We start from the raw sequence: 14,954 nt of genomic DNA, 5'->3' as shown, positions 1-14,954 counted from the left end.
AATTTTTTTATTTTTTAACGACCAAAAATTCGATTGTTAATATTTTTTATTTTAAATTTTTTTAACGATATAATTTTCGGTCAATAATATTAATTTTTCTTCTTATTTTTTATGTTAACGACTGAAAACTCGGTCATTAATATTTAATTTAATTTAATTAATTTATTTATTTATTTAAATCTATTTTTTTAATGATCGAAAATTCGGTTGTTAATATCAAAATTTTTAATACTCCCTTCGTCCCCCAAAATAACTTCCTAGTATAGGACGACATGAGTTTTAAGAAAAAGTTGTTAAATGTATTGGTAGTGGAAAAAAGTGTTATAATTAATATTGAAATTGCTGAAAATGTGTTATAATTAGTATTGAGAATGGTGAAAGGTTGAAAAGTAAGAATAAATAAAGTATTATTAGTGATGGGGTAATATCCCAAACGAATAGGAAGTTATTTGGGGGACATCCCAAAAATGAAATATAAGAAGTTATTTGGAGGGGGGGAGGGAGTATTTCTTAAAATTAGTCATTAATATTAAAGTTTTTAATATTTTTAAAATTGATCTTTATTTCAGTCATTATTAATTTTTTTTATTTTTTTATTCTTATTTTGAAATCATTGAGAATTTCATAAAATCGTCTTTATTTTTTGACAATAATATTTTCTTTTTTATAAAAATAAATTAACAATAATATATATATATATATATATATATATTAAATTGATCGTAATTTTTATCGCCACTCTTTCGCCGAACACCACAAGTCTTAGATATCATCTCGACATATTGTATATTGAAATAGGGTTTAAATGAATTAATAGGTGCTAGTTATATCAATAATACGCATGTTCTACATTGGTGACTACTCGAAAGAAAATTCAAGGTTAATTGCGCTCGACTTAGAGCACTACGAAGATAGGTGACCCACTGGGAAGTTCGTTAAAATGTATGATTTCAGTTATTAAAAATAAAAAATAGCAAAAAAAAATGACCAAAATTAATATTATAACGATCTAATTTTTGATCGATAGTGTTTGGAACGACCACGCAAATAACGACAGATGAAAACGATCGTTAACCGTATTAATTACCATTATAAACACTACTTTTTAAATGAGATCTATTCTCCACTCACAATACAATAACTATTTTTTATTAAAACTCGTGCCGTCTCTTACTATAATTATTTTTTGTGGACAAAGTGTGTACTAATTAAAATAAAAATTACAATAATTTTGTTCGGTCCTGGAAGGTGGGGTCATTAAACAGGTGTATGGGAGGGGAGGCATACGCCTGTAGGCTATTTTCAAAAATAAACTTTTACAAATAACTGAAAAGTATCGACTGATACTGAAAAGGTTGACTGATGTGAGCAGTTAAAAAAACTTCAGTTGTAAAGTGGTTGTAGAATGATACTGAAGTAACTTCAGTATTATTGATTTCAGTTAGGCTCAGAGCTTTAACTGATATCCACGTAAGGTTTCAGTCTAGAATTTGTAAACAGAGGAGTGTTATGAATCTTACTGATTATCCGAAGATTTATCAGTTAGACTAATAAAACTAGCAGCGGAAAATTAAACTTAGTTCAAATAGCCTTTAGAAAGTTTGTCACTTAATAAAATCCTTAGTTTCACTTTTCAGTTAGTCAGTTTCAGTTGTCAAACAATTTTCGAGCAAATAAAAAATAACTGAAGAGTGGCTATACATACGGACTTTAAAGATGAAGAGGAATGTTTGGGATGGAGAAAGTGAGAGAGTATGCGAGATGGGTGTGCGAGGTAAAAATCGAATCAGTGACAGTTGTGAGGACTAGCATTGTCGATTTGCCAGCACGAGGTCTTTGTTGAGAAGACCATGTGCGGCTGGGGATGCCGGCAGACAACGAGAGAGAGCTCGTTGTTGTTGCATGCCATGGAGGTGGGCAAGATATGTGAGAAAAACTTGATAACCTCCTGAAGCTTAGAAGCTTCTTGGCGCCTGATATTAGGATGGAAGACACTCTTGGCGCTGGATACAAGTGAGAGTAGAAATAAACTTGACTTCGGAGAAGTGTTGTGATCCAGTGGATGGGTTCGGTATAGACCAAGTATGCGAGCATCATTCTCCCACTCCATGACTGTGTTGTCATTGATTTCTCCATGGTCGGAACTAAGGTTGTCTGCAACTTCTGAAAATATTCTCACAGAGGAGTCTGTGGAAAATGGTGAGTTGTGTTTGAAGAAAAGTTGCAAGTGAAATTATTTAAATTACTAAGTATGAGAAGATGAAAAGTTGTTCGGTTGTTGAGCCTAAAGCAATTTGAAGAAATTTTCACGTCCGCCGTCACTGCAAAGGACGTAAGCCTCGAAAGGTAGAAAATGAATAAAATCATTGCAAGTTATCAAATTAGTTAAATTTTCAAGATTTTATTGCAGAGGCAAAATAGTTGAAAAGAAGTTAATTAAAGGATCAGGACAAGTTAACACAATTTTAAATACAATTAAAAGTACTTGTCCATCCCGGATATTTCATTTTCATTTCCAACAATCAGTTAAAGCATTTGAAAAAAACTGATCACTTCGAGAAAAGATTTTAAAAACTCATAACTGAATTAACTGATAGATAAAAAGTCAAGGTAAGATAGAGAAATACTTACTGGTCGACTGATCATTGTAGTCAGTCGATACCATGATTTTAATTGACTTTTAAGAAAAAGTTCCCCCTCAGATGAAGACTCATCTTCTTTGGTTGCCACGTCATCAGTTGAGAAGCACCAGTTGACTGAACATCAGTCGTCGTGATTTCAGTTGAAATCTTCAAAAGAAGCATCATTCTTCGGGGTTGAGTAGACCGATCCTTTCACAAAGATCGTTGAACCTATCATCCGGAAGGGCTTTGGTCAGCAAGTCTGCTCTCTGAACTGCCGTTGGAATCCATTCAACTGATACATTCTTCTTTTCTACATGGTCACGAATAAAGTGATGACGAATTGCGATATGCTTGATTCTAGTGTGGTGAATTGGATTATAAGAGATTGCAATAGCACTGGAGCTGTCACAATAGATTGGAACTTCTCTTTCGTCGATCCCGTAGTCCTTCAGTTGTTGGACTAGCCATAGGATTTGTGAACAGCAACTTCCTGCAGCAACATATTCAGCTTCAACTGTAGATGTGGCAACTGAAGTCTACTTCTTTGAGAACCATGATATAAGCTTGTTGCCTAGGAACTGACAAGTTCCTGAAGTTAATTTCCGATCAATTTTGCATCCCGCAAAATCTGAGTCTGAGTATCCAATAAGCTTGAATTTGTCGTCAGCTGGATACCAAAGATGTAAGTTGGGTGTGCCTTTGAGATATCTTAGAATGCGCTTCGCAGCGTCCATATGAGCTTCCTTTGGGTCTGACTGATATCTCGCACAAACTCCGACTGCAAATGCAATGTCTGGTGTGCTAGCAGTCAAATAGAGTAGTGATCCAATGATCTTTCTGTACTTTGTTGATGATACAGATTTTCCTTCAGATCCTAGATCCAACTTCCAGTTGGTGTTCATTGGAATCTTTACTGATTTCATACATTGAATGCCAAAGTTGTTGATCAGTTCTTTGGCATACTTTGACTGGTTGATCAGTATTCCTCCTTTAGTCTGATTTACTTGTAAGCCCAGAAAGAAATTCATTTATCCCATCATTGACATCTGGAATTTATTCGTCATAATGTCATCAAACTTCTTGCACATCCGTTCGGATTTGGATTCGAAGATGATGTCATCGACATAGATCTGAACAAGCAAGAGGTCCTCTCCTTCTTTCAGTGTGAACAAAGTCTTGTCAACTGATCCCTTCTTGAACTCTTGTTCAACTAGATACTCAGAGAGAGTATCATACCATGCTCTTGGTGCTTGCTTTAAACCATAAAGCGCTTTCTTCAACTTGTACACCTTCTTTGGTCCAGCAACCTCAAACCCTGGAGGTTGTTCCATATTGACTTCATCAGTGAGCACTCCATTGAGAAATGCACACTTCACATCCATTTGGTGTACTTTGAATCCTTTGTGAGCGGCAAAGGCTAAGAAAAGTCTGACTGGTTCCAGTCTTGCAACAGGGGCAAAGGTTTCATCGTAGTGGATTCTTTCTTCTTGACTGTATCCTTTGGCCACTAGCCTTGCTTTGTTTCTCACTACATGTCCTTCTTGTCCTTTTTGTTCTTGAAAATCCATTTCAAGCCAATAACTTTTACATCGTCTGGGCGATCCACTAGTTCCCAAACTGAATTTCTGTTGAATTCATGGAGTTCGTCTTGCATTGCGATAACCCATTAAGTGAACTTCAGTGCTTCTTCAATGTCCTTGGGCTCAGTATCTGACAAGAAGCAACTGAAATGCTCATGTTCGTTGATGCAGTTCTGGTTGATATCGTAGATGAGGTTGCACATTGATCTTCGAGTCTTCACACCGTCTGTTGGTTCTCCAATGATGTTGTCTTTAGAGTGACGTTCAAACAATCTTCGATACTTCTTGATTTATTCTGGTGAAGGTGGAGGTTCTTCAGTTAGGATTGATCTTGGTCCTTCATTTGCTTCTCGAGCAAGGGAGTGTTGAGCTGGTGTTGCAGTAGGCTCAACTTGTTATTCAGTTACACCCTTTCATGTTTCTCCAATTGTAGGAGTTCCTCCTCGACTGATGCTTTCAGTAGCATCTTCAGTTGGACCTTCAGTTTTTTGACTGATTTTTTGATACTGAAGCTTTTCAGCATCTTCTTCTTTTTCAGGTCCCCACACCAACACTTCAGTGGGTTCGATGCTTTTCATTTCAGTATTGGAAACTCCAATGTTCTCAGCATCTTCTTTAGTTTCCTGTTTTTCGAAATCGTCAATAGACTCGTCAAATAAAACATGAGGTGTTTCTTCCACACAAAGAGTTTGAGAGTTAAACACACTATAGGCTTTGTTGGATTGTTCAGTTCTAGAGTACCCAAGAAAGATTCATGGATCAGCCTTGCTATCAAAAGTGTTTAACTTTCTTTTGTCATTGTTATGAATGAAACACCGAGAACCGAAAGCATGAAATTATTGGCTTCCTGTTCTTCCATAGCTCGTATGGAGTTTTTCCATATCTTTGAGTGGGGAAGGAGCGATTCTGTGTGTTGCAAGCATTGTTGACTGCTTCAGCCCAAAACTTCAGTGGGAGTTTTGATTCAGCTAGCATCGTCCTTGCTGCTTCCTTCAAAGACCTGTTTCTTCTATTTGCTAAGCTATTTTGATGTGGAGTTCTTGCTGCAGATGTTTGATGACTGATTCCTCGCTCTTCGCAGTAGTTCCGAATGATTGAATTTAGGAATTCAGTCCATCTATCTGATCTGATACTGATGATGTTGACCTTATTTTCAACGCTTATTCTTTTCATCAGTTTTGGTAGTTCCAGCAGTGTCTCACCTTTGTTGAATAGAAAGATAACCCAAGTATATCGAGAGTAATCATCTAAAACAACTAAGGTATACTTTCTACCGTTATAGCTTCTGGGAGACATTGGACCAAAAAGATCCATGTGAAGCAGTTGAAGAATCCTTTAAGAGGAGTGTCCTATTTTTGACTTGAATGACATCCTTGTTTACTTTCCTCTTTGACATGCTTCACATTCTTGCTTCTTCTGGAAAACAATAGAAGGTAGACCTTCTACCAGTTGATGTTTAGCAAGTTTGTTGATCGTCTTGAAGTTGAGGTGGTTGAGCTTTCTGTGCCATAGCAATTGAGCTCTGAGCTGCTTTGCTGATGAGGCAAGTTTCAGGTGGGCTATCTTCCCATGATACGGCGTAGAGACTTCCTTGCCTGATTCCTCTTATCACCACCTTCTTCTGGTTGTTTCTTACAGTGAATTCATTTTTCTTGATCTTCACTACGAATCCACTGTCACAAAATTGACTCACAGACAACAAATTATGTTTTAGTCCAGAAACATAGCTAACATTACTAATACTGGCATTACCCATGTTGAGCACACCATAGCCTTTTGTTTCGCCTATTGAGTTGTCTCCAAATGCAACTTTTGATCCAGCTTTCTCAACATATTGAGTGAGATATTCTTTGTAGCCGGTCATGTGCTTCGAGCAGCCGCTGTCCAGGTACCATGTTCTGATTGACTTCTTCCTTCTTTTTGTGTTTCCTATTTTTGCCCTGCAATGAAGAGTTATTTTAGGTACCCAATCAATATTTGGGTCCTTCAGTGTCAGTTCATGTTCTTTTTGGAACCTAGATCTGCTTTAAAACTGGTCACGGTACTGATCCTTTGCGATCGACTGATTGTCTGATTGAAGTGGTTGGTGCTTCAGTTGGCACATGAGCTTTCTTCGGTTGATCTTTCTTCTTTGTGACCTCTCTCATGTAGAATCTTTGACTTGAGTAGTGTTGAGGTCTTCTTTGCTTCATTGTGTATCTCCCTTGAGATACTTGAGTTGTCCTTGACTGATGGGGTCTCGACTGATACTGAGGAGCTCGAGACTGATGTTGTTTGAGCTGAGACTGATGATGTCCAGTTGCATGAGGCTGTGAATGAAATCGAGCTCGTCTGGACTTGTCATTGTTCTGTCTTCAAAACTGAACTGGTTTCAGCTTCGAGTTGTTCTTCCCCCTGGACTGATGAGGAAGACTCTGTTTCTTTGCTCCACTGTTATGTTGTTGTTTCAGTCCGGATGTTCCTTCCCCATACTTTGACTAAAATCTGTTTTCCAGTCTTCTCAGTAGGATAAACTGGTTGGGGGCCTCCCTAGCTCGTCTATAGCTTTGTCGAGGAGGAACATTCCTATTCACTATCAGTTTTCTCTTCTGGATTTCCTCCATGTCATAATCCCTTGATTCTTCCGTGGTGTCATCGTTAGATGTGTCAATCACATCCTGGATCATGACTTTCTTTCCCTTATCGGCAGGAACCACTTTTCCTCCGATGTTTTCCACTAATTCTTTTGATGGAAAGTTTTTAAACATAAGAGATTTCTTCATGCAGTCCTTGACTGTTTCTTCCAGTTTGTAATTGAGCCTTTTGATTTCATGTGAGACTCTCTCATATTCTATTGAAGATTCTTTGAGCTTTTCCTCCAGTTGAAGATTATCCATGATCAGTCCATCAAGACAGGTTTCATTTGGAAAGTAGATGACTGTCATTTTCTTGGTTCGCTCTTCACTGATCTCCTTTTCCATTTTCTGATTCTGCCTTAGGAGATCCTCAAACATCTATCTTAACTGACAATGATCAGTCATGAGCTGATCATACTCGTCAACTTTATTGACCGAGTTGCCTCCAAATTCTGAATTATCTCCTGTAAACAACAAGGAGTTATCAGCATTAAAAGTTTTAGAGTAAGACCTTCGGCCCATTCATTCTATTATCGTAGCTGTCGCTTGTGTTGTCAGCCACGCTTTCAGTGTCCTTGGCCATGAGGGCTTGGCTCTCATCATCTGAGCTGGTGGAGTTGAAGGCTGATGATTCAGATGCATATTCAGAAGATCCTACATCTTCGGCTACCATCGCTTTCTTCTTCGCGTACTTGCGATCCCTCATAGCTTTCAGCTCTTTGCGCTCTGTTTGCGACAATTCAGGGCATTCTAATTTGTAGTGCCCCTTCTTCTTGCATCCATAGCATTCCACATTTTGAGATCAGTTGCGGATGATTTCCTTTCTCCGCTTCTGTCAGTGGAATATCTGGACTTGTTCTCTCTCTCTCTTTTCATTTGTAGTGTTGTTTGTGGAACTTCTTGTACTTGCGGAACTTGGATTCCATCTTGTTGAACCTTTCAGTCAATAAAGCATATTGACTGAAGAAATCTTCTGGTTTGAGTTCAGTTGGTTCCTTCGACTGCTTCTTGTTTTCCTTTGTTGAAGCTTTCAGTGCTGCTCCTTTTGATGCTGATGGAGTATCTTCGTCTGATTTCTCTGGATGTAGAATTCATTTTCCACGAGATTTGAGAAAAGCTTGTTGGTTGGGAGCTGGTTGAATCCAGGTTTGTTATGATGAGCAACAACATAGATCTATCAATCTCCTCGCGGAAGTGCTCGTAGAGTCTTCAGGTTGATTTCTCGTTGAGTGTATTTGTCCTTTGAGATGGATTGGACCTCGTTCAGGATCTGGTTGAATCTGAGCTCCATCTCATCGATTGATTCGTTCTTGAGCATAAGGAAGGAGTCGAACTTTTGACAAGCTGTTGATAGCTTAATCTCCTCTGATCCAATGCACATTCCTTCAAGAATGTCCCACATCTCCTTCGCCGTCTTGCACTTCATAATTTTGGTGACGTGCTTGTCTGGGACTGTTCTGGAGATGATGCTTTTAGTGAGATTATCGAGCTCATCTTGCTTTCTTTCTTCTGTGGTGAAGTCGGCCTTTGATTTGATTTGGACTTCATCATATGGATCTCTTGTTGTGTCCAGTGGAATCCTCTTGACCATTTCGGTGATGACGATTGGTCCATCAGTGATGACTTCCCACATTCGACAATGTTGAGCAGTGAGGAAGATTTCATGTCGAAACTTCCATATGTCGTATTTTTTAATACTAAATATCGGGAGCGATGAGGCTCTGCTGTGGTTTGTTTCCATTGTACAAGAAGAGAGACAAAAACAGATAAGGAACGCAGATAGCACTTTGAGAAAGAGAAAACAATTTTGAGACCTTCTAAAGAACATGATCTAGTTCAGTAGAACGGGGTCAAAGCAAAATTGTTCTTGCGAACAACCTGCTCTGATACCAATTGTTAGGTCCCGAAATGTCTCGAATATATGGAGGGGGGAAATACACCTATAGGCTATTTTAATCAAAGACTTAAAAACAAACCTACACAACCTTTGACAGTTAAAAGAGTTTAGAGAACTTCGGTTGGTGACTGTACTGAATATCTCTTTAGTAAAGAGTTATCAGTTAAGTCTGAGACTTTAACTGATATACGTTAGGCTTCAGTCAGGTTTGTAAAATAGAAGAGTGTTATGAATCTTACTAACTATCCGAAGATTTATCAGTTAGACTAATAACACTGGCAGCGGAAAACTTTTCTTTTGAATTAGTCTTTGTCATTAAACACGTTGTCAAGATCTATGTTTCACTTTGCAGTTAATCAGTTTCAGTTAACAAAAGGTTTGTGCACAGATAAAAAGTAAATACTGAAAGCAATAAACGACAAAGGAATTTTTACGTGGTTTGGAATCCAATTCCTACATCCACGGTCAGTTGATCACACTGACAAACTCACTGGGCTTGTGCTTACGGGTGCACACAAACCTGAACAACCAAAGATCCAATCTTCGGTACCAACACACTGGGTTGGATTTCTCACTCTCAGCTTTACTGAGACAAAAATATGCCTTTCCGCAAAGACTAAGATCTGCGGAGTCAGAGCACTGGTCTGAACTCATGTCGGCTCAAACACTCGTTTCGGTCAGTTGAAATGAGGTTCGAAGACTTGCCATCTAGATTACAAAGAACAGGCTCTCTGTAATCAGTTATACTTAGGCTCTAGATATTCAATATTTACCTAAGTTCTAAGAGAATGTGTGTAATTAGTAGAGACTGATTTTTGGCTTTGATATTCTCTTCTTCGATTCAAACTTTGGATGGCTTTGAATTGCTGAGTAACGAATTTGGCAGCATTTCAGCTTATGTATTTGAATCGGTGAAGATTGAAGTGATCCTCGAGCTCTATTTATAGGAGAGGTTTTGAATATATCCATCGGCGGAGAGGGTCTTCAAGAATTCATCCGTTGGAGATAGATTTGAACTTTGCTAAGGCTTCAATCTTTGAGGTTCCTTATTTGGTGAGAACGGCTACTAAGGAACATGAGATAACACAACTCTGAAAAGTTAATCACCAAAAAGGAATGCTCTACAGAGAAAGGATGATCCTTTAAATCTCTGCATTTAATGCGGTTGTACTTGGGAGTGCGTATCTTCCTTTTAACTTTGGAGGTTCAGTCCGATGAAGAATGTTAACTGATACTTGACTTTAGTATCAGTCCGTTGAATCCACGTGGCCTGCATTGATGTATCAGTTAGTAACTGATTCTTGAACTGTTCTAGTCGGGTTCTTCAGTCTTCAGTCCTCCGGTCTTCAGTCTTCAGAACAACATCTAAACTAGAAAAGAACTCTAACACTTGGGTTTGAACAGTTCTACTCTATTACAAAGAAAACTTAAGGATTTTGGTATCATCAAAACTAGGATTAGGATATTTCATTAAGTTCCAAATAAAATATTAGTATTTTGTGGGTATATGAGCTTTTCAAATAAATCTGATTAGCATGATGGGAACTTTCAATTAGCTCAGAATAAGGTGACTGTTTTTTTCAATTTTGTTCCGTTCATGATTGCTTTCGTACCTCTTTTATGAATCACAAGCTACCATTTGTGGAAAATCACTAAATTCGCATTCAATTGCATCACACATTTTAAAAATATGTTCTCTATAAGTACAAATGATATGGGGCGTTGTAGGCTTAACAAAAGCGAGAAATGAAGACGTTGTTGGTCCATGAAGGAGGAAAAGATCCTTCTTGCATCGCTCAAAGAAATTGTTGTACAAGGATGGAAATCCGATAATGGATTTCGAGCGGGGTAGCTAATGAAGTTAGAAAGAGTCCATGAAGAATGAATTTCCATCGACAAATTTGAAGGGCACGCCGCATATCAACTCCAAGCTTACGACTTGGATGAAAAATTACTACTCTTTGATGAATATTCTTAGTTGAAGCGAGATTAGCTTCAACTTGAAGGGGGATAAGATGATAGGCTATGATAACGAGCAATGGGAGCAAATCGTAAAGGTACATTTCCTTAATATTTCGATCTACTGTGTATACAAATAAACAAAATTTTAGCTGCGTCATATTTATAAGCTATGTTTTCATAGGAATCTTTTCAGATTTTAGACCTATTTTATTTGATTTTCCCTGAATTCCCTAATGTGTTTGATATGTGCTTAATTATCTAAAATGTCGGATTATGTCTAATGGTGAGATATGGTTGGTGCTGATGTATTCTAATATGTTCCTATTTTGCATTTAAAATGTAACTCTAGGCTGATACTAACATACGAAATATGCGTTTCAAGTCATGGCCTTTCCTTGAAGATTGGAAATAAATATTTGGCAAGGAAAGAGCGACTAGAGAGGGTGTTGGGGATCTTATTGACGTGATAAATGATATGATATAGGATGACAATATAGCAGCAGCGGGCATTGAAGGTGAGTATCGTGTAGGAGATGAGCGTGTGGTGGAAAATGATGCAGGAGAAGATTCTGTATGTCAAAGTGAATCAGCCAATACTTATCCAACAAAATCATCTAAAAAACGCAAGGTAGATGATGGAATATGAGGTATGTGTGAATTACTTAAAGAAATGCACCAAGGATCGGATATGAGTTTGATGTGGCCGAAATGAGGAATGGGGGTGTTTGAACTTGTTTGATGACAAATTTCAGGTTTGTGAAATTCTTATGGGCAAGGTGGAACGTCTAGAATTATTCAAGGGGCTACCCAATGATGTTAGACCACAAAATGTCATGCGTCTTCTCAAGTCTAGGGATGTTTAGCCTATCTACGTTTTGTCTTCTATTTGTTAACATTAGTTGATGCTATGTTAAACAATGAAACATCTTTAAAAGTTGTTCTTTTTTTTTTTTTTTTTGCTTTTTTGCTTTTGAACATTTGGATGTAATGTTTGATGCACTGCTATTTAGATGTTTGAACCTCAATTCATTTTGACGTTAATGGATTTTCTAGTTTTGTTGTTAATGGATCTTTTATATCCCTTTTATTTTTTTTTGTGTAATTTTTATTTGTTTCTATTTGATCATTCAGGTTGTATATATTGACAGGTAACAAATAGAAGTTGTTACTATTCTGCTTTACTTCGATTATCAAAGTTGAGGGATAATGATAGCTTTTATGCTTGGCTGATATGTCTACCTAAACTGTTTGTTTACCCAAAATGTCATGCTTGATGTCTCGTGTTCCTTTTATCTATTGCTTGTTTGGGTTGATGATATGTATATTACCGTTTTGCTCATACATATGCTAGATTATAATGGAAGTAAAGTGTTGCTGCATTTTTCAAATTTCTTAAGGTGTAATAGTTTTTTTTTTGATAAATTAACAGTATTAAATAAAGAAATTTAAAAACCGCGCCACAGAGGACTCGAACCCAAGACCTTTGGGCTTAGGTTGACGAAATAAAATACTGCCATGACTATTAAACTTTTGTAAAATGATTACAGGTGGTGCATTGATTATGGCATTTTCATGCAAATTAGTTGAAGCTGCGAAAATATTGCTGCCATGATCATAGCATCTTCATGCATATTAGTTGAGGACACCCATTAAATTAAGACTACCATATTCCAAAAAAAAAGGGGGCAGAAAATTGCTCAATTAAATACTAGGTAGTAACACAGTACTTGACTTTTACTGAAAATGGAATTCAAAACATTAGAGAAAATGGGATTTGACAAAATGAAAAATGGTAACAATGGATAAAACGGAAAATGACTAAATGGCTAGAAACAACCTGACTTAACGTAATCAACCATACTTAATTCAGAACAATGAAAGTAGCACTTCTTCAAATTGATTAGGAAAATGGATTCTTCAACCATTTAGATGGGCTTGACGATGCATAAAGGGAACCACGCCCTTTCGACGGCGTCGCAGCCTGATCAATTTTTTTTTTTTTTTGTGCGGATGCATTTGGTAATGGCATTTTCCGTTCCCCTTTCGGGCCATCCTCAATTATCCATGGCCCTTTATTATTTGTTGACTCCATATATGTTATATGCGGCCCATTGTCAAATAATCTACGACGTGTCTTTCCTTTTGGATTTGGAAGCGAAGATGTCACTTTCTCTTCATCTGAATCAGCCCGGACATCGCTTGTTTCACCAGCTTTGAGTGAAATAGTTGTGTCAGAAATGATGACAACGGTCTTCGAGAGCTTAACTTTTATATCTTTCGAACCAAACAAAATCACTAGCTAGTCAAATTTTGGCTCCCCAACATGGTAGTATGCTTTTGCAAGTACATTAGTCTGTATTTGTTACAGCATGAAAAATAAGATCAAAGTAAATAAAAGCAGTAGAACATACAATATTTAAAAAATAAAAAAAATCATAAAACTACATTAAATGAATAGAGAGCTAGCTTTAATTATGATAGGCAAACTGCGCATAAAATCATTCTCAGCCAACTACAAATAATTTTCATCCGAGAAAATAATTCTTTATTTTAGAAAATGCAATAGCAACACTTTATTTTATCCTTAGATAATAATAGAATAAGGGATATAATTTCCTAATTTAATTTCAGCTTTGCAAATATAGCAATAGATAGAGTCTTCAAAATCACCTTAAATATCCGCGTCCATACCCCATCATCTGCGTTGATGCAGTTCATGCGGAGATCTCAATAGGTCTCCGGAACGTCAATAACCTCCTTGAAGGTACGAAAACGATTCTCCATCAACATAAATCGCTTGTAGACGTCATTCTAAGTAAGGCTGCTTGGGAAAGCATCATTGAGTGATCCTCTCGCCAAATGGATTGCATGTGCTGGAATCCTCGTCGCTTTTCGGTTGCCCATTTTGAATTGTGTTATGATGGAAAGAAAGCATATGTCTCTGCATTCCATTTAGATTGATAGAAAAATTTAGCTTGTTTTGGAACCTTCAATGCCATTTTGGAGATATAGAGATGGGCTGATAATTTTGTTGTAGAGGATGTTTACCTTGCAGATTTGTATTGATAGTTATAGGTGAAACAGAATGTAGTTTGTAGCAAAAAAATATTCGAGCCAATTAAATGGTTGTTGGAGGTGCTAACACAATCCGCCTGAAGATCAACTCGAAAGAAATATATCACCATTTAGAAAATCCCTTAAAAGAAATTCAAGTTTCGTAGATAACACTTGACGTCTAAAATGGTTTACCAACATAGTCGGATTAATTTTTCCACATTGAAGTCGCTAGATCATCTCTCTTTCTGTTCCACTCGTTTGAGGTTTTGACCCCATCAAGAAACTGCACATCTACAGGATCGACATCCTCTTCATTCTCATAACCAAGATTGTCCCAAACTTGTTCGATAGGATCCAATTCCATCTCAATCCAGATAAAATTATGTAAGAGAAAACAAGCTATTATTAGCATATTTTAGACCTTTATAGAATAGTGATGAGGAGTAATTCCTACATCAGTGGTGTCTTTCATTAAATTGTTTATTCTATTATTATTTCATTAATATTATTATTATTCCTAGTCGATGTGGATAAAAATAGGGCAATGAAATTAACACTGTCCATAAAAGTAGACAAGTCCAGCGTTGGTTACATAGAAGAATGGAGCGAAGAAGAGGTCAAGCATCAACTAGAGAGGCCAACGCGGGTCTTAATATTGTGCGAAACAATGAAAGTCAACAGGAAGAAATAACATGCATCGACCCGCTGGTCTCCCCGAAAATAAATCATAGGAAGCCTGCGCTGATCGTAAGTCTTAGAACGAAGAACAAGAGGACAATGCTGATCAAACTTGTAACTGAAATACTTGACAAAAGCTACAAATTAGTTACGAATGAAATATTTAACGACGATGAAAGGAAAGATAGTCGATGCATGAATAGTACGTGAATTACATAGGATTTACTATTTTACCCTTGATTATATGTCTCTTATATATATAGTCATTTCTCTCTATTTGTAAACACACGCTATCTTAATACAAGAATGTCGACATTTTTCTCTCCGGAGTATTCTTTAAGTTTTCGAGTGTGTTCTTCGAGTTTTTTTTGACAATTTCTTTGATTTGGGTTTAATTTCAATAATATTTAATCCGTTTTATTTAAGTGTTCGTTTTGTCTTCACCAGATAGTTATGTACTTCTAAGTATTCCCCACCGCATCTTCATGATGTCAAACGTTCGCTCAATGACGTTACGTGTACTGCATGTTAAATATTTCCT

The 14,954-nt window shown here is 37.1% G+C and overlaps 1 protein-coding gene across 1 annotated transcript; it reads right to left on the bottom strand.

Annotated features, from left to right (window-relative positions):
* Positions 1–3,160: 3,160 nt before the first annotated feature.
* Positions 3,161–3,652, bottom strand: LOC131025826 (uncharacterized mitochondrial protein AtMg00810-like). Its single transcript, XM_057955613.1, has one exon. It carries the CDS (start codon positions 3,650–3,652, stop codon positions 3,161–3,163), a length of 492 nt encoding a protein of 163 aa, XP_057811596.1.
* Between the last annotated feature and the right edge of the window lie 11,302 nt (positions 3,653–14,954).

Source organism: Salvia miltiorrhiza, chromosome 5, assembly GCF_028751815.1.
Source record: "Salvia miltiorrhiza cultivar Shanhuang (shh) chromosome 5, IMPLAD_Smil_shh, whole genome shotgun sequence".
Lineage (NCBI taxonomy): Eukaryota > Viridiplantae > Streptophyta > Magnoliopsida > Lamiales > Lamiaceae > Salvia > Salvia miltiorrhiza.
Note: the sequence above shows the minus strand (reverse complement) of the source record. Positions and strands in the feature narration are given on the sequence as shown.

Bases quoted from the DNA above. Each gene is read 5' to 3' on its own strand.
- LOC131025826 (XM_057955613.1), bottom strand. From the start codon at position 3,652: ATGAATTTCTTTCTGGGCTTACAAGTAAATCAGACTAAAGGAGGAATA.